The 20,005-nt window shown below is 41.7% G+C and overlaps 1 protein-coding gene across 1 annotated transcript in view; it reads right to left on the reverse strand.

Annotated features, from left to right (window-relative positions):
- The window catches only part of CSMD2 (CUB and Sushi multiple domains 2), a 930,229-nt gene that overhangs the window by 308,499 nt on the left and 601,725 nt on the right, over positions 1-20,005 (reverse strand). Inside the window, exons 16-18 of the mRNA XM_070764517.1 lie at positions 9,604-9,742; positions 4,771-4,958; positions 329-517 (exon numbers count right to left, since the gene is read on the reverse strand). Coding sequence (XP_070620618.1) covers positions 329-517; positions 4,771-4,958; positions 9,604-9,742 — 516 coding nt within the window. The remainder of the gene's footprint in view (positions 1-328; positions 518-4,770; positions 4,959-9,603; positions 9,743-20,005) is intronic.

The raw sequence follows: 20,005 nt of genomic DNA on the forward strand, positions 1-20,005 counted from the left end.
TTGCAGAGATCCTGATCTGGGATTTTGGCAGTCAGGAACTATTTCTGTGTATTCCCTTTACATTCTTTACTGATAGGTACAAATCTTATCAAACTAAAACAACCATTTGTATAACTATAGACAAACTCTGGGAATCACGAGGAAGCATCCTTCCTACTGCTCTTTCTCCTGACCAAACTCTCCATTCTGAGTGCCCTCTTCGCCCTCTGGAATGCATCCTTTCCCACTTGGGAATCCAGGCTATATTCCACCACACCTAATGATGAATAGAATTAGCACAGCATGTTTTTTCTACTCAACTTTTAGCATTACAGTTTTTGATTCTTACCTTCACAGCTTGGAAGTGGCCTGCTCCACTGAAAATTTGGCTCACACTCCAAAACCTCACTATCACTCAAAGTATACCCTGGATCACAGCCAAAAGTCACCAATGCCCCCACATAGAAATCATTCCCATATCGTAGCCCATTGACTGGAATTCCTGGATCCAAGCAGTGATCGGATTGAAGCTTTACCGCTGTAAAAAAATAAAGGCATTCAATTTTTCTTTTAAAAATATATATAGTTTTTTTCTTTTCAATTTCCATACACATATCAATGTACCTTAAAATATATCAATAATATACACAATTATATATTTTTATGCAATCATTCTTAACCTTCATGTTCTGTTCACGTCTATTTGACCCGAAACAAAATTTGGGACCCTGTAAAAAACTTTTACCTGCATATCTGAAACTTGAAATTACATGTCTTTGCCTCATTTGAGGGGTTCTTTCTATAAGCGGTTTTTTTGTTGTTGTTTAGTTTTTGCTGCGCGCAATGACTATACACTTGTACTGTTCCCGGGCTAAGAAAAAGGTTGATTTTAACTACTGTAAGTGTTTTTTGAATACCTATTGCATTAGTAAACTATATGTGAACATGCTTGATAATATACAAATGAAAAATGAAATTAAAAATTATTTTTAATTGATTTATTTTGCTCAGAAAATCCCCCCACCCGGCTGTTTACAATTATGTTCACTTTATATATAGACTAGGCTGCAAGTTCCAAATTACATCCCTGTTTTTAGTACAATGGATTTCTTGCATAAAACTAGTTGTCTGGGTATCATGTACTTAATTTTTATTTATTTATTTTTTCAGAAAAAGGTAACACAAGCTATTTACAATTATGTTCGCTTTATATATAGACTAGGTAGGCTGCAAGTTCCAAATTACATCTTGTTTTATAATGGATTTCTTGCATATGACTAGTTGTCTGGGTATCATGTTCTTCTTCATATTCCACTTGCATAACAATCACAGGCTGCATTTGTATGTGTGTGATAGGGCCCTGAAACAGACCTGTTCAAATCTGTACTCAATGTTCATCCATGCAATCAATATATCACAGCAGTGATATATTGAATTATTGATTGCATGGACGATGTGATATGTGATCATATGTGATGTGATATGTGATGATATGATATGTGCAATGGTACATATTAGCTTACTTCATGGCATATATTCATTTTCTATCCAATCTTAAAATTTCACTCATACATTGCAATATTCTGTGTCTGCCTTGTCTTTAATTTTCATTGTCAATAGGGCAATCCATTTTTCAGTCTGTACTGAGGTATATATGTTATTAGTGAAACCAGCCTCCTCATGACTACCAATAAAGCTGAGTAAAATGTGAGTTAGTCTCAATAAAAAGATGGGATACACAGATATTTGTATGGGGTATTTATTTGTCTAATAAAACACATTTTTGCATCATGCTATTCAGTATTGAGAAATATTAAACTTGAGTCCCAACAACGTTCCGGGAGAAGCATGTATAGACCAATCTGGTGAGATTTACATCTTTTTCAAGGCCCGACACTGTTCAGTGAAACTTAGAACTGTAATCAAAAATTTACAATTTTTTTAACTTAGGTCAGGAACCACCACAATGTGTTTAATGGAACCTTTGAGAAAAACAATGCATTGCCCTGCTGTTAATTGAACATTTGGCGCTGACTGTGGGCTGATAATGAGGCACTTTTAATTAATGTGTATTAATATAATACAGAATGGAATGGAAATGGGATTTGAAACATTGCTTTTTGATTACAGCTTGGGATGTATTTGGTGTATTAAATGGCAAACCTGAAGCAACAACCACAAAATATTTTAAAGGCAAGGGAAATACAAACACATTGTTGCCCTCATTATAATCATCATAGACCATACAGTATTTGGAGGATAATGTACATATAATAAATAGTATAATGGTAGCCAAAATGATGATTGGTGAGGTTTGCAAGAGGAGGCTATTCCTGGGGCATTGGCAACGGAGTCTACGGAGAGGGGCGGCATACAAATCAAATAAATAAATAAATAAAATAAAATAAAATAAAATAAATAAACTGAAAAGGCATGAGCTAGAGAGGTGGGTTCCTCCCAGTTCGGACCAGTTCTATAGAACTGGTAGTAACTTGATGGTCTGGGTCGTTGGAACTTGCAGTGATACAGGTCTGCCACACCCCTGAACCACCTTGTTTTTTTCTTATGCACATGCACAAAAGCTGTGTTATTAGTACTGTCCATGTGCGAGAGGTACAGGGGGTGTCACTGAGCGAACTGGCAGTGAAGAAAACTGGAACCCACCCCTGCTGAACTATATAACTCCATGCGATGTTACACCATATTTTATGGTCCCAAACTGGGCATAAGATGTCTAAAGGAAGCACTGAACATTTGGAATTGAGCACAGAAAATAATTTTAAAGTGACTGCAGATTTTTTTTTTTAAGTATCAGAGAGAACATCCTCAAAAACTTACTGCAATTAGCAGGAATGTATGAACAACACATAAAAGTGCCAAATGCAACAACATCAAAACTGAAGGGCTGTAAGACACTAAACAGCTCTGCCTCATTTTTCCAGGTTGGACCGCATTTATTAATAGAGGAAGGCCCACACTGAACTTTCTATTTTGCTTGGAAAGATATATCTTTGTCCAAAATAGGTTAAACCTCACCTGTGTCAAAAGCATTTCTCCCTTTTCAAGAATTTCAATTGAATTTTAGAAGGGGCCTTCTGCAAATCACCACTCATTCTAAAAAAGGAGGCCAACATTTTCACTGCATAATTCAGGACAGACATCTTTAGTCGGAGTATTTTCAGGGTGCTGAGTGTCTCCAAATTCCAGGTTAAGGTCGAACAATTTCACGTAGAGATTGAAAAGCATGGAGAGTAGAGTAAGGTAGAATTCTAAAAAACTCTCCAGGACCTGCAGTACTCTCAGATCATTGGTTCCCTCTTATTCTTCAGATATTAATCTTAATCTTTAAACCTGGTCTTAACACTTCTTTGTTTGACTTAGAACAGACCTGGGTATTTTATTGCCTGTAGGTGACATCCAGTCCATGTGCAGCCCCACTCCAGTCTGTGGCATTGGCATTGGCAGGATGAGGCATTAGGGGCAGGGAGTGGGCTGTCAGGGATAGGACATTAGTGTGGCATTGGGGGCACAGTATCACCATCAGAGGGCAGGGCATTGTTATAGTGGCAGTAGCAGGGGGTAGAGTGGTAGCAAGGCTGGATGGTGGCGGCCCTCTACAACAGTTGCAGTTTATCACGTGCTCGACAGAATTAATTGCCCATTTTAAAGGAATAGGCATGCTCCTCTGATTGGTAATAAAATGTAGAGCTGTTTGTTTGTTTGCTTGTTTGTTTGTATTTATTCTATCTATCTATCTATCTATCTATCTATCTATCTATCTATCTATCTATCTATCTACCTATCTATCTACCTACCTACCTACCTATCATCACATTGTTACTGTCCATCTCCCTCAGAGGAATTCAGAAGGAATGAATAAGGCATTAAGAGGGGAATTGTGATGGAGAACATTATACCATCCCAAGAAAGAGCGAACAGGAGAAAGGAACTCAAAATAACCCAAATCTTGATGTTGTTTAATATAAGAAAGAATCCTAGACAGCTTTCAATGAATCTGTTATTCTACTTTACTACAAAAATAAAATCCTTGTAGTTTCTGGACAGACCTGCTTAACAGGCTTTTCAATTGTATAGTTTTACTTGATTTAATTAGTTACATTGATTTAACTAATGCCCTTGATTTACAATGTCTAATTTATCTATTGTTTTTTTTATTGTAAAGTGATTACCTGTTTGATATTCTACTAATTTTGTCAGAGTTGCCTAGGTTATAATGTATTTCATTTATATGGAACATATTCAGATTCAATTGAGGTTCTATTTGTGTTCCGTGCTTAGATTTTAAATACATTCAGCTATTACTATTTTTCAATTACACTATTATGCTTGTTGTTGTTTTTCTTCCTTTCACCTTTCCACATCTGCATTTGCATTCATCCTGCTCTTAGGACAGTGTTTTTCACATCACAAATTTATAGAGACCCAGTGATGATGCATACAATATTACCCAGTTGTGCCAGGTAATGAGAATTATGGATTTCTATCAAGACCACAAGTACCTAATGAACATCATAAAGGAGAAAATTATATCATGAGTGTCATTGTTTGGGCCTGTACCAGCTGCCTGTGCCACAGTCAGCACTATAGAGATTTAAGTCCTTAGCACATTTGGGATTAAAAGCAAACAAACAATATCTGCAGAGCTTTAGATGATCTATCATGATACTGAAAAAGGTGTAAGAATCTGTGAGAACAAAGATTTGACTTTTTTAATTTTAACAACAAAAACTTAAATAAACTTTTTTTTTTTTAAAGGTGTAATTGACTTACTTTCATAGCGGATCTGAAAGCCAACATCTGAGTGACTTTTGTCTGTGGTGAAGAGCAAGTAGAGGAAATTGCTGGTGCTGATGAGAAACTGGGGGACTTGGGTTCCATCGTAAACTCCAATCAGAGGGGATGAGTAGGATTTGCCATCTCGCACTTCCAGTGTGTCATAATTCACCTCTGTTTTAAACCTACAGAAAAAAAAAAGTTAAGAGAAAAGCCAGTAATCAATTAGTCCCCTTTCATCCTCTGCTCTCTCTTCCCGTAATAGTTAGTTCTCCAGTTATGGCCATAATTAAGCCTCACCATTAGGGTCATAAGTTGTGATTATCATAAAGTGGCTCACCATTGATTAGACTTGATTTTATAACCTTTCCTGCATCCCTTATTAAGCAAACATATAGGGCCGTAAAATATACACCATGGCAAACTAATTGTTTGATACAGGCTATGTTTTTTTGTTGGAAACCAGAACTAAATATTGGTTTTTCAGTGAAGCCTCTGTATATTGTGGTCACATGACCCTTGCAAATGGCCATAAATGTGGGACAGCTGCCAAGCATCCAAAACGTAAGCATGTGAACTATGGACTGGATGCAGTGGGGGATTTAATTTTTTTTAACTACCAGTTCTGAGGGCGTGGCTTGGTGAATGTGTTGTTGCCTGTTGGGTGGGACAGGAAAAGGATACTGTAAAAACGCCACTACAAACCCCACTCGAGGGAAAGGTTACTGCAAAATTCCCATTACCTCCCAATCAGCTGGAACTCGGGAGGCAGAGAATTTATTTTATTTTATTTATTTCAATTTATAAGCCACCTATCTCCTGATGGACTCAGGACAGTGTACAACAATTAAAAAAACCCCTAATATTAAAAAAACCCACATCCATATATCATTCATTGCAACTGGTTGAAGCAGAGTGTTGTTGCTCAATGGCCCCAGTCCTGCTGGCAAAGCCATATTTTTAAAGCATTTCAGAAGGCCAGGAGGATGGGGACGGTGCAAAACTCTGGAGGGAGTTGATTCCAGAGGACCGGAGCCGCCACAGAAAAGGCCCTTCCCCACGGTCCTGCAAGTTATCATTGCTTGAGAAGAGCAACTCTGTGGGAACTAATCAGTCGCTGGGATGTGTGACTAGAGAATAGATGGAGATGGGGCCAATCAGAGATGGTATTTAGCAGTTCTTTGAACTACTCAAAATTTCTGCTACTGGTTCTCCAGAACTGGTCAGAACTTGCTAAAACCCACCTCTGGATGGATGACATTGGAACTTTGAAAGTGGGTAAACAAGTAGATGGGGGGGGGGGATCTGTTGTTACTTAGAGCTGTCACTGATAAGTTGCGGACTACCTCTTTTCTATCTGAGGGTTAAATCTGAGCTGAAATTCTCCCACCTTCCTTTAGCCCCCATTTAATTTTATTCCCTCTTCCATATTTGTAAACTGCTCCTACCACTGAAGTTCTCACAGCAGCTTACAGAATCAAAACACTTTCTAAAAACAACATCATAAACTGTGATTAAAACAAATGGCAAATTAAGATCAATAACCCTGAACAGAGAATAAAAACATGAAACAGAACCAATTTTAAAAAGAGCAGCAAGAACAGAAAGGCCCAAGGGTAGAAAAACATGGCCTTAGATGAAATAATTAATTCCCTCCCTGGGAATTGCATTCCACCACTGAGCATCATTATGAATGTGCCTGGCATCCCTGAGAGGCGCTTGCTGTCTGCACCTGACAGGAATCCTTTGAGAATCCTTTGTCGGCTCTTGTTATTCATATGGAAGAAATAAGTATTAACCTCCAGCTGTTCAGATGCTTTTTTCCCTTTTATCTTCACTTAATCAAGAATGCCCCAAAATGTTCTGGATTAGGTGCAAATTAAGAGAAAGTGGGTGGCACAAAGAGAAAAGGACACAAATTGTCATGGGTATGTCTGGAGAAAGGAAAGCATGCTACGAAAAGGAATTATTCAAAATCTATCTTTAATTTTTTTAAAAAATGTTTTTGTGATGGATTGTGCACCTGGAGAAACAGCGAGGGGAGTTTGGCAGCGCAGAGGATCCCCAGAGAGGAGGCAGCACATTCTGGAAACAAGCCCAAATGAATAGACTGAATACTCTCCAGCTGGGTGGGGGAGGAAGGAAGATGTTCAGGGTAGCCACACACTAATATCTCTCAGGATATATCTAATAGCTTAAAACAGTTATTGCAAACCTTTTTAGCACTGAGTGCCCAAACTGGAACGTGCATGCATGCATGTGGAGGTGCGTGCCCCGGAGCACTGAAAACCCAAAACCAAGCTGGCTGGGATACTTGGTTTTTGGGCATTTTTGGGCATTTTCTGGCCCGTTTTTGGGCTGTTTTTATGCTATTTTCATTCTGCCACATACCTCTCAGCGACCGTTTAGGGCCCACGGGGTTGGTCATCTCATGGTTCCCTCAGCCAAACAATGTCGACTGGCGGGGCTACATGGGAGGGCCTTCTCTGTGGCAGCTCCAGCCCTAAGGAATCAACTCCCACCCTGAGACCTGGATGATCACCACCCTCCTGGCCTTCCCAAAAGTGGTAAAAACATGGCTTTTCTGGTAGGTGTGGAGCTGGTGAAAGGTTCCATCTTGTCCTGGCTGAATGAATGACTGGTTTAACTTAAGGGTTTTTAAAATTGTGTTACTGTGTTTTATATTGTGTTTTTACTGTACTGTTTGCCATTCAGAGTCCGCATGGAGTTGGGTGGCCTACAAATATAAGTGTTGTGGTTGGCTCTGGGCCAGCTCTTCCAATGGGGAATTTGGATATTGGTTTAGGAGAATCCTCAGGTTCCCAGAGACTTGTTTTACTGCCATCAGCTTCTGACAGTGAAGATTCATTGCCAAGGTCAGATGCTGGGGGAAAAGAAGAATCAGATAGAGAGATGGATGCAGCCACCCCATTAGTGGACTAAGAGGAGGATCGGTGGATAGATGCCAGAATGCACAGGCTCATGGCTAGAAGGAACCAGCTGCGCAGGTATCGTCGGAGATAAGGGAGAACACCTGTGGTTGAGGCAATTAGGTTAATGGGGGTTGTTGATGAATTACCAGCATTGCAGAGAGCCCATATGGGAGTTTATCCGTTTGGAGAAGGATACGTCGTGTTTGCATTATTCCTGGACTTTTTGGGATATTTCACAGCTAAGTAAATCTTGTGGACTCACTTGAAATAGTTTGGCTGTGACCTCTCACAGCTGCTCTTATCTGCTCTGTTTGTTTTTGTCTCTCACAGCTTTCAAGGACTGTTATCTCGGTGTGAGCTAATTTGCTCAGTTTAAATTGCGTGTGCACAGCTTTATTTTGGATAAACTGTTTTTCTGTTTACTTTACAACACCGTGTGTTTGAATTTACATTCCTGACTTAATTGGGGCTCCTAACGTGAAGCCTGGCATAACAGCAAGCAAGCAAGCAAGCAAGCAAGCAAGCAAGCAAGCAAGCAAGCAAGCAAGCAAGCAAGCAAGCAAGCAAGCAAGCAAGCAAGCAAGCAAGCAAGCAAGCAAGCAAGCAAGCAAGCAAGCAAGCAAGCAAGCAAGCAAGCAAGCAAGCAAGCAAGCAAGCAAGCAAGCACATTTTGGGCTCTTTCCCAGGCTGTTTTTGGGCTCAAAAAAGGCCAAAAATGGCCTAAAATGCCCCCAAAATGGCCTAGAAAACAGCCTGTTTTTTAGGACATTTTCAGTCCGTTTTATGGTGCTCTAGTGCAGTGAAGACTAGCTAGCGAGGGCAAGGGTGCTACAGAGAGGGCTCTGCATACCATCACAGGCACGTGTGCTATAGGTTCACCATCACGGCCTTAGAAGGTTACAGCTTTAGTCTGGCAAGATTCTGCCTATTAGATGTGAGCAAATAAAGAATCAGGACTCAGCTGGATTTCATTGGGTCATCTTTGGGCTTGGGCCGATCAATTGTGGTCAGCCAAAATTTGGGTTTATTAATACAGACTATCTATATTTCAATTTTATGTGATAGCTAAATCAAAACATATTTCTAAAAACATTGATAGCAGTGTACTGTACAACAGTGATTTTTAGTCTCTTAACAAGACATTGTGGTCTTAATATGTATTTGCATGTGTATATCTCTGTATACATATACATACACAAGGAAACACGAAAAAGAGTAAAATATGTTTTTCATTCTGTTTCATGTTTCCTTCTCTATTTGTTTAAATGTTTTCTTTGATGTATTCATCAAAAGAGAAGAAATTCCCAAAAATGTCAAATCAAAATATATTCTGAAGATTTTCCATCCCATCTACCTCCGTTAGGCATTAAAAAGCCAGAAATAGCTAAATTTGCCTTATGATGGAAGAAACCTCAGAAACACTACAATGCTTTGCTTTCAACAGTGAAGAAAGGCATTTAGTTCAATGAAACAGCTTTTAAAAAGTGTATCATACCTTTTTTTAAAAAAAAAAAATAATTCAAGTTTTTCACCTCCTCATGCCAATATGTATAAGGAGAAAGAAACAAATGAATCTGGATAGTGAATTTTCATTTCTTTTTTTTCTTTTTAAATGAGTATTTTTACCAATGTAAGAGAATACTTGTAGCTTAGATTTGGACTGTGGGGCTCTAGATGCTCTCTCTGAGCTTGGCTGTTTTTTCCCCCAGACATTTCATTATTCAACTAGGTCATATGAACCACTTCTTTCTAGCACTTTTGGGGATAATGAAATGACCCCCCACCCCTACCAAGGTCAGAAAACACTAAGGACACCCCGGGACAATTTATAATCCTGCTGACATATCAAGCATTTACAATAATGTCATTTTATTGACACGACTAAATTGTTGGTCACCTGTCAAATGTGATTTTGATTGGGTATCCTGGCTGAGCTTCAATGACCCATGCACAGTTGAGAGAGTCCTTGTAGAATCCCGGCCACCCTGGAGACAGGATCATTCCATTTGGTGAGGTTAGGTGGCCACCACAGGGAGCTGTCCAGGGGAGGGAGGGAAATAAAGAAGTGACAGCCAACTATTAGTACAAAGGCAATACGGTAAAACAATAGCACCCTTTCTGTTTCATTTTGTCGCAGAAGGCTCTCTCCATATTTATCCAATAAACAAACAAACAAATAAATAAATAAACAAACAAACAAACAAACAAACAAACAAACAAACAATCCAGGGATTAACCAAGCTGAAAGACTGATCCCAAATGTCTCAGACCATTACTAGAACTTTAAGGGGTGGAGAAAAGACAGTAGTGAAGTCCCCCCCCCTTTTGCTACTGGTTCTGTGGGCATGGTGTGGCTTGGTGGGAGTGGCTTGGTGGGCATAGCAGGAGAAGGATACTACAAAATGTCCATTCCCTCCCCACTCTGGGGGAAGGATATTGCAAACTGCCCATTCCCTCCCTATTCCTGGGGCAAGGATACTGTAAAAATCTCCATTCCCCCCCCCCCCCACATCCTGGGAGAAATATATTGCAAAATGTCCATTCCCACCCCACTCTGGGGCCAGCCAGAGGTGGTATTTGCCAGCTCTTCGAATCGCTCCAAATTTCCGCTACCAGTTCTCCAGAACCTGTCAGAACTTACTGGATTTCACCTCTGGGAAAAGGCCAGAGTCCTGCAGTCTGGATGGCTTGCAAAATGATTACAGCATGACAGTTTAATGGCCACAAACAGATGGCAACCATGAGACAAAACAGCTTTTCTTTGTCACTCGCCAGGTCACATATGTAATGTTGCAGATTTTGCTGGCCTAGAATTAGCAACTGCTAGGAAAGCCCATTATGAGTTGTCTCGATTGCCTCTATGTTAAATTGGGCTATGGGTATTAGTTAGGTCAGCATCACGGATGCTGACTTGAAATGGCTTGTCAGGATTTCAAACAAGGAGCCAGGAATGAAGAGAGACTCGGTGCATGTAAAACAGATCTCCTGTCAATGATTGATAGCTTAACAAAGGTTGGCTAGGAGTTAATTAAGCCAGCGGTTCTTAGGGAAGTATGGGGGGAGAAACATTTGGGAGGAAAGAGCTTTGTATTTTATTCTTTGTGAGACTGAGATTATATCTATTTCAAATGTTGTGCTTTAGGAAAGAATGGCTAGCTTTAGTATGTCTAAGAAAGAAATCCACTAAAAGAAACAATCTACAGTATTTGCCAGAGTATAAGCCGCACCTTTCCTCTCCATAAAAGAGGCTGAAAATTTGGGTGCATCTTACACTCCAAATGTAGTTTTTATGAAGCTTTTTTCCACCAGCCCTAACTAGTGCTAATGATCTTCCCAGGTTTTAGGATTTTATCATTGCTATTCCAAAGTATTTTTCCAGCCCTAAGTCTTTGCAGCTTTTCATTGCTATTCCCTCTGAAAAATATTTTTTTCAGCTCTAATCAAAATTGTAGAATTTCCAAAATTGTAGAATTTCCAAATTCCAAGCATAATATATCAATTGCCTCCCAAGTTTTTGAAAGCAACACATCTCCACCCATTTTTCCCCAATCCCAGCTGCTCTGCTCTGCCCAATCTGCTGATGATTTTTATTCCTCAAACATTAGACAGCACCTTAAATATTCTAGGCAGATTTCCCGCTCTTTTTTAATTAAAAAAGAAGCTAATTAATTAGAAATTGCATTTAATTGAGGTCATACTGGAGGTCAAGTCCAAGGCAAACAAGAGAGATGGGTTATAAAGGAGGACACATTTATAGTGATGAGGTTATTAAAACTCAGAGAATAAAAAAGGAATTTGAAATAGTTTTTGATACCTTTTTCCTCCACCACTTAAACTAAGAGTGAGAAAGCTATCAAGCTTCTATGACCCACTCAGAAGAGATTTTAACAAGAGTGAAGTAAACAAAACTACAAACTGTTTGTGAACTGTTTCTTTAAAAAAAGAAAAGGACAGATAAATGACAAACCTTACACTTTGTGTGACTGAAGAATAATAATTTGGAGCAAGGAGGTTATAAGTCCAATTGTTTCTAGCATGAAGCACAAAGCAAGCAAGGAAATTGGGCAGGGAAGCAAAGGTAAGGAGTTAGAAGACAGAAGTCTTGTTCTGTGCATGACAGAGAATGGTCAGTTGATTTGGAGACAACCTGGAATCTCACTTCCAATTGGATCAACTGAATTCTATTGAGGCAATAGCTGCAATTCCACCATCCCTGCGGACCAGTGCAGGGGTGTGTTGCACTTACTTTTGCCACTGGTTTGCTTTGCAATGTTTCACACATATCCCCTTGTGCAATTTGGCTTCCGTGCATGCTCAGTTAACAGAATTCAGCCCAAAACACAGCTGAGGAGCTAATCAGCTGTGCTTCATGTGAGGAAATAAAGGTCAGTATTAACCTGGAGGGTGGGCGGGAGGGCCCTTTTTCAAGCAGCGGAAGGAGAGAAGCCATCCAAACAGGGAAAAATTTGCAAAAAGAAAAAGAAAAGAAAAGAAAAAACATGGCGGTGCCCACCGACCAGCACCAACCACACTGCATCCTTGGTACCATCATGACATCACCAGCAGATCGCTACTGGTTTGGGTGACCCGGTCTAAACCAGTAGGAACCCTCCCCTGGGCCAGTGTTTTTTTTTTAAAAAAGAGCTCTGGCAAGCAAATACAATGGTTAGGTCCCCACATCCAAGCATGGTTTGTTTCATCACAATTTGTTTGTAAAAGTACCATGACTGAGATCGTATACTGTTCTAAATCATAAGCAACTTTGCAAACCACATCAACTTAGTTCTTTTGATACTTTTAAGTACTCTGTGTCTTCTTGATATTAAGTCTGAGCCAACTATTTAATACACTAAAGTGGTTCACCTTTGCTAAGAGTGTTAAAAAAAACATTGCAGCAAAAATATTTTTTATTTTATTTTATTTATTTTATTTTATTTATTGTTAGAGTTGAAGGGGACCATGTAGGTCATCAAGTCCAACCCCCTGCCTGAGCAGGAAATCCTATAGCATCCCAGCCAAATGGCAGTCCAATCTCCTCTTGAAAATGTCCAGAGTTTGGGGAGTTCACAATCTTTGCAGGCAGGTTGTTCCACTGGTGGATCTCTCTGACCGTCAGGAAGTTCCTCCTTATCTCCATGTTGAATCTCTCCTTGGTCAGTTCCCAGCCATTGTTCCTCGTCTGGCCCTCTGGTGCTCTGGAGAATAGAGTGAACCCCCTCCTCCCTGTGGCAGCCCCTCAAGTACCTGTATACTGCTATCATGTCCCCTCTGGCCCTCCTTTTCTCTAGGCTATCCATGTCCAGTTCCTACAATCTCTCTTCGTAAGTCTTGGTTTCAAGTCCCCTAATCATTTTGGTTGCTCTTTTCTGCACCTTCTCCAGAGTTTCAATGTCATTGATAAAAGTGTTGAAGAGTACAGGGCCCAGGACAGAACCCTGTGGTACCCCACTGCCTACCTTCTTCCATGTGGATTTGGAACCGTTGAGGACATGCATGTGTTGTAATCTACCCCGTTTTTTTCTAATTTGTGGATTAGGAGGTTGTGGTCAGGTTTATCAAAAGCTTTGCTGAAGTCCAAGTATATGAGGTCTACTGCGTTGCGTTGGTCCACTGATTTGGTTATGGTGTTGAAAAATGATATGAGGTTGGTTTGGCATGATTTGTTTCTGACTAACCCATGCTGGCTGTTGGATATAATGTTTGTTTCTAGGCAGTGGCAAAGTTATTTTTTAATTATTTTCTCCAGTATTTTTCCAGGTATAGAAGTTAGACTGATTGGTCTGTAGTTGCCTGGGTCAGTCTTTTTACCTTTTTTGTGGATGGGGACTACGTCAGCTCGTTTCCAGTCTTCTGGTATGTCTCCAATGGTCCAGGATTTTTTATAGATGAGGAGAAGTGGTTCCACTATGGTGTCTGCCAGTTCTTTTAAGACTCTGGGATGAAGTCCATCTTGCCCTGGTGATTTGTACTCGTTGAGCTCTCACAAGTAGTCCCTTATTGTGTTTTTGTCTATGTTGAATTCGGTTCCGAGGCTATTTGTTGCAGTCGACTTGCAGGTTGGTTGGTAGGTGGTTCCATTTTGTGTGAAGACTAATGCAAAGTAGGCATTGAGCAGCTGTGCTTTGTCTCTGTTGTCTGTGATTTCATTACAGTCTTTGTTTTTTAGTGTAGTGACTGTTTCCTTGATTTTCTTCTTGTTGTTTATGTGCTAGAAGAAACTGTTTTTGTTGTCTTTAACTTTCATTGCAAGGTATTGTTCGTGTTGGGCCTTTGCTGTTTTTGTTTGCAGGTTTTGGCTATTTGCTGATATTCCTCCTTGGTTATGTGTTCTTCTTTCCATTTTTTGTATTTGGCTTTTTTTTCTTTTATGTTGTCTGCGAGGTCTTTGTTTAGCCATGCTGGTTTCATTTTAGTTTTCCTGTTTTTCTTTTTCATAGGGATTGTGTTGTTTTGGGCGCCTATGATAGTGTTTTTTAGGGCCTCCCAGGCTTCCTGTGTGGTTTTACCCTTTAGAAGTTCCTTCCAGGTTTTTTTTTTCCAAGTTCGCTCTGAGCTTGTTACAGTCCGCTTTTCTGAAGTCTGGGACTCTAGTGGTGTTGGGTATAGCAGATAGTGATTGCACAATGTTGAATTTTAGGATGACATGGTCACTCTCTCCCAGCGTCCCTTCTTCTTCTATTCCTTCTATCGTTTCTTCCCTGTTTGTTAGTATTAGGTGTAGTATTGCAGTCCCATTGGTTCCTGTTTAAACTTTTTGGGTTAGAAAGTTATCAGCGAGACTGGAGAGAAATCTAACAGACTTTCCACTTGGTGCTAAGTTTGTTTTTCAGTTGATGTCGGGGTAGTTAAAGTCCCCCATTATTGTTGTGCTGTGTTTGTTGCATATTTCTGTTAGTTGGCTTGTTAAGAGGTTGTCCATTGTGTCTTTTTGGTTGGGTGTTATGATTCAGCCTGAGGCTTCTCAGGGAACGGCTGGAACTCTGCCGGCTCCATGCTCAGAGGGGGAGGACGAGGAACAGGAGGAGGAGGAGGACCAGGCAGACGGGGAACAGGAATGTCAGGACGAGGAGGAGGGAGAACAGCCTGAGACCCCCGGGGGGGAGCTCTCCCCAGCGAGTAGCCTGGAGTCATTAGATGAGAATGCACAAGCCATCATAGATATGAGGCAGAGAAGGGCAGCACAACGAAGGGGACAATTAGCCAGGTATTTCTATCCCTAATAGGCAACAGCTGGGTTTGGGTGTGGTTCTCCTCAGAAAGGTTGAAAAGGCAGGCCCGCCCTTCCTGTATTGTGGAGAGTTATCTTTTGGGAGTCCTGTGACCTTGCTTCGATCCTTGGCGTCTCTGATTCTGGCTTGTGGCCTTGAAGGCTGAAAACTTGGGGGAGGCATGGGTTTTATTATCTACAGTGGTGTGAGTGCCAGCAAGAAGCCTGTTGTATTGTCTGGCCGTCGTGACTCTTCTGTGAAGCTTCATAGCATTCCAGTTTGTAAGAACAGTTTTTGTTATCTGTGTTTGTTTTCAAAGATATAAAATGACTTTGCTTTTTACCAGCGTGTCTGGCTACTCTTTTTAGTTGGTGTTGACGTCTGGGGGAACCCAGACAGAACAGGTGGTCTGTAGTATACTCCAATTGTGGTGTTGCACTTCTTTTCTTTTATGTTGACCCATATGATTTCTAGGGGGTTGTCTTCTTTGGTTGGGCATAGCTCTGTGGCAGTGTAGTGGTCTTTTACGTATAGTGCAACTCCACCTCCTTTCTTATTTGACCTGTTTTTCTTGAAGAGGTTGTAACCCTTTATAATCCACCTATAAGCTGCTCAAGCCATTATTAGTTAATGCCTTACTGACATAAGGAATGCAATCTGCATTCTCTAGTTCAAGTATGAATGTATATTAGAGTGTTTGTAGCATAAAAGAAAAAAAATGTTATATTCTTTCTCTATTTGCCCCCAAATTGACTGGTGGTTGATTGATTTTGGAGTGACTGTTTTCTGGAACTATTTATCATGAATTCAATGTGTCTGCATTCAAACAGTGGTAAGGATCTCAATGAATAGCTGTTCTCTCAAGGAGCAAAAAGAAGGCAGAAAGTTTTAAGATTCCTAACAATTTTTCCCATTTCACTTTGTTTCCTTGAAACTGAAAATTCAAATAGTCACAGAAAACTTTGTGTGCAGGTGAGATGAATGAGAGGGTTCTGCTGCATCTGTGATTTACACTTCCTTTTAAAACTTTTTCTTCACTAACCCCAGCCTGCTTGGCCAATGCCCATATTGGTTGAGGATGAGGCAAGTTGATATCTACCACATTCAGAAGGCCCCAGGTGAGAATTGGGTATCATGAGGCAATTGCTGAGCTGGGCACTCCTCTTCAAAGCAATTTTTGCAAGTTTTCTTTTTACAAGGGGCAGATACTATGTGCACCAGGGGGTTAGATCCAGCAGCTCATAACAGGTTCTGGAGAACTGGTAACAGAAATTTTGAGTAGTTTGGAGAACAGGCAAAATACCACCTCTGGCTGGCCTCAGAGTGGGGTGGGAATGGAGATTTTGCAATATCCTTCCCCCAGGAATAGGGTGGGAATGGAGATTTTGTAATAGCCTTCCCCTGTCATGCCCAGCAAGCCACACCCAGCAAGCCATGCCCACGGAACCGATAGTAAAAATGTGGATAAATGAGATTCAGAAGTCTTCAGAATTGTTCTTTTATTCAATGAATTAGTTCTAGTGTGACTGTCATGCTTTTTTGGCTGGATGCAAATTGATGCAATATTTAAAATTAAATATTATATTCTTGAATAAACTAAAACTAATAACAATAATCCCCAAAAAATGATGGATAGGACAAGAATTTGCACTGAACCAGCCCTGGGGGACCCACAGCTCAGAAGCTGAATACATGAAAGAATGTAATAATACTCTGGGCAAGGAGCCTCTGGGTAGGATTTCGGTTCCAACTATCCATCTGTCCTTATGTTTGCCATTAACATTTTTGGTGGCAGGGTGTTCCAGAGGGATACTATTTCTCCCTTACAACTCCCCCTTCCCCTCCCGGTGGGAGAATATTTTATGTGATAATTTTCCTTCTGTATAGAATTAAGGAAATTAAGCTAACTAAAGCTGACCTAAGTGAAGCTCAAGGGATCAATAAACTGAAATCTTTTCCATTTGGGATGATTTCATCTTCTTTAGTCATTGCTAAACCCCATTAAGAAATCGAGAAGGCATGGAATTGCACTTATAAAAAATACTGAACACGGAAATGTGGTTTATCTCACAACATTTTAATGCAACCTACCTGAATCTAAATATAGCATTAAATCCCACTGAAACTTAATAGAACAAAAGGCCAAAGAGACAGAGAGAAAGCATAAGTGCAATATATTTTTATTAGTCTAGCAGCTTGTCAGATGCAAGCAACCAGAACTATGTGTGAATCATCTCAAGCAGATGACTCAAGTATCACCTATGAATAGCAATAGCAATAGCATTTAGATTTAGATACTGCTTCACAGTGCTTTACAGCCCTTTCTAAGCGGTTTACAGAGAGTAAGCCCCCATCAATCTGGGTCCTTATTTTACCAACCTTGGAAGGATGGAAGACTGAGTCAACCTTGTGCCTACTGAGATTCGATCTGCCAAACTGTTGGCAGATGGTGGTCAGCAGAAGTAGCTTGCAGTACTGCACTCTAACTCAGTGTTTCTCAATTATTTTCTGTTGTGCCCCCACTAGGAAGAAGTAAACATTTTGTGCCCCCGCAACTCTCTGCTGGGATGATTGTTTACGATATTCAGCATGTTTTCACTAAAAAATGGGCCTGACTCAAGTAGTACATGGTCTGACTCAGGAGAGGGGACATGCACCCGACATGGTATTCCTCTCTGAGCAATTGAGTCTGAGTCTAAGGGGCTTAGAAGTGTTGCCTTTGTCATGGTCAGACCATTTCCTACTGCGGCTTGACTTCCTGGCTCCAATCCTCCCCTGCAGGGAGGTGGAACCGACTAGGTGATTCCGCCCCAGACACCTGATGGACCTAGAGGGCTTTCAAAGGGTGCTTGGGGTTATACCAGATGCACTCGTCCACAGTTCGGCAGAGTCTCTTGCCATGGCCTGGAATAAGGCTGTGATGGAGGCTCTTCACCAGATTGCACCATTGCGACCTCTCTGTGGCACTAGACTTCGGAGAGCTCCTTGGTTTACCGAGGAACTCTGGGAGTTGAAACGCCAGAAAAGACGTCTAGAAAAGCAATGGAGGAAGAGAAAATCCGAATCCGACCGAACACTTGCAAGAGTTCATATTAAGACTTACAAAGTGGTGCTCAAGGCGGCAAGATGCGCGTAACATGCCACCTTGATTGCATCAGTGGAATCTCACCCGGCCACTCTTTTTAGGGTGACCCGCTCCCTTCTTAACCAGGGTGGACTTGGGGAGCCCTTGCAGAGCAATGCCAAGGATTTTAACACATTTTTCGCTGATAAAATCACTCGGATCCGGGTATACCTCAACTCCGATTGGACAACAGAATCGGCTGATAATGAGTCAGTCGAGGTGACTGGGACCCATCCTTGTCCATCTGTCTGGGAAGAGTTTGATCTGGTGACATCTGATGAAGTGGACAAGGCCATTGGAGCTGTGAGTTCCGCCACCTGTTTGCTGAATCCCGTGTCCCTCCTGGCTGATTTCGGCCAGCAGGGAGGTGACATGGAGCTGGGTACAGGAGTTTGTCAAAGCTTCTTTGGGGAGGGGGTCCTTCCTGGCTCCCTACAAGGAGGCACTTGTGTGCCCCCTCCTCAAGAAGCCTTCCCTGGACCCAGCCATTCTCAACAACTATCGCCCAGTCTCCAACCTTCCCTTTATGGGGAAGGTTATTGAGAACGTGGTGGTGCTCCAGCTCCAGTGGTCCTTGGAAGAAGCCGATTATCTAGGCCCTCAACAGTCGGGTTTCAGGCCGCGTTGATGGATGATGTCTGGCGGGCCCGGGACAGGGCTTATCCTCTGTCCTGGTGCTTCTTGACCTCTCAGTGGCTTTCGATACCATCGACCATGGTATCCTTCTGTGCTGGCTGGAGGGGTTGGGAGTGGGAGGCACTGGCCTCCAGTGGTTCTCCTCCTACCTCTCTGGTCAGTCACAGTCGGTGTTAGTGGGGTGCCTCAGGGGTCGGTCCTCTCCCTCCTGCTATTTAATATCTATATGAAACCACTGGGCGAGATCATCCAGGGGCATGGCGTGAGGTATCATCAGTACGCTGATGATACCCAGCTGTACATCTCCACCCCATGTCCAGTCAATAAAGCAGTGCCTGGAGGCTATTAGGATGTGTTAGGTGCCTGGATGTGCCGGTGCCTGGAAGCTGTTAGGGTCTGGTTGGGTATCAACAGACTCAAATTAAACTCTGATAAGATGGAGTGGCTATGGGTTTTGCCTCCCAAGGACAATTCCATCTGTCCATCCATCACCCTGGGGGGGGGAATTATTGACCCCCTCAGAGAGGTTCTGCAACTTGGGCGTCCTCCTCGATCTAACATTAGAGAAACATCTTTCAGCTGTGGCGAGGGGGGCGTTTGTCCAGGTTCGCCTGGTGCACCAGTTGTGGCCCTACCTGGACCTGGAGTCACTGCTCACAGTCACTCACGCCCTCATCACCTCGAGGTTTGACTACTGTAACGCTCTCTACATGGGGCTACCTTTGAAAAGTGTTCGGAAACTTCAGATCATGCAGAATGCAGCTGCGAGAACAATCATGGGCTTTCCCAGATATGCCCATGTCATATCAACACTCCACACTCTACATTGGTTGCCAATCAGTTTCCGGTCACAATTCAAAGTGTTGGTTATGACCTATAAAGCCCTTCATGGCATCGGACCAGAATACATGCGGGACCGCCTTCTGCCGCATGAATCCCAGCGACTGATTAGGTCCCGCAGAGTTTGCCTTCTCTGGGTCCCGTCGACAAAACAATGTCATTTGGCGGGACCCAGGGGAAGAGCCTTCTCTGTGGTGGCCCCGACCCTCTGGAATTAACTCCCCCCGGAGATTAGGATTGCCCCCACCCTCCTTGCCTTTCGCAAACTCTTAAAACCCACCTCTGCCACCAGGCATGGGGAAATTGATTTCCCCTGGCCGTTTCACTTTATGTATGGATTGTTTGCAGTGTATGACTGTTTTTTATATTAAGGGTTTTTATCTGTTCTTTTTAATAATTGGATTTGTACTGTACTTTGCTGTTGTGAGCCGCTTTGAGTCTTCAGAGAGGGGTGGCATACAAATCTAATAGATAGATAGATAGATAGATAG

The sequence above is a fragment of the Erythrolamprus reginae genome, chromosome 11 (assembly GCF_031021105.1).
Source record: "Erythrolamprus reginae isolate rEryReg1 chromosome 11, rEryReg1.hap1, whole genome shotgun sequence".
NCBI classification, from domain to species: domain Eukaryota; kingdom Metazoa; phylum Chordata; class Lepidosauria; order Squamata; family Dipsadidae; genus Erythrolamprus; species Erythrolamprus reginae.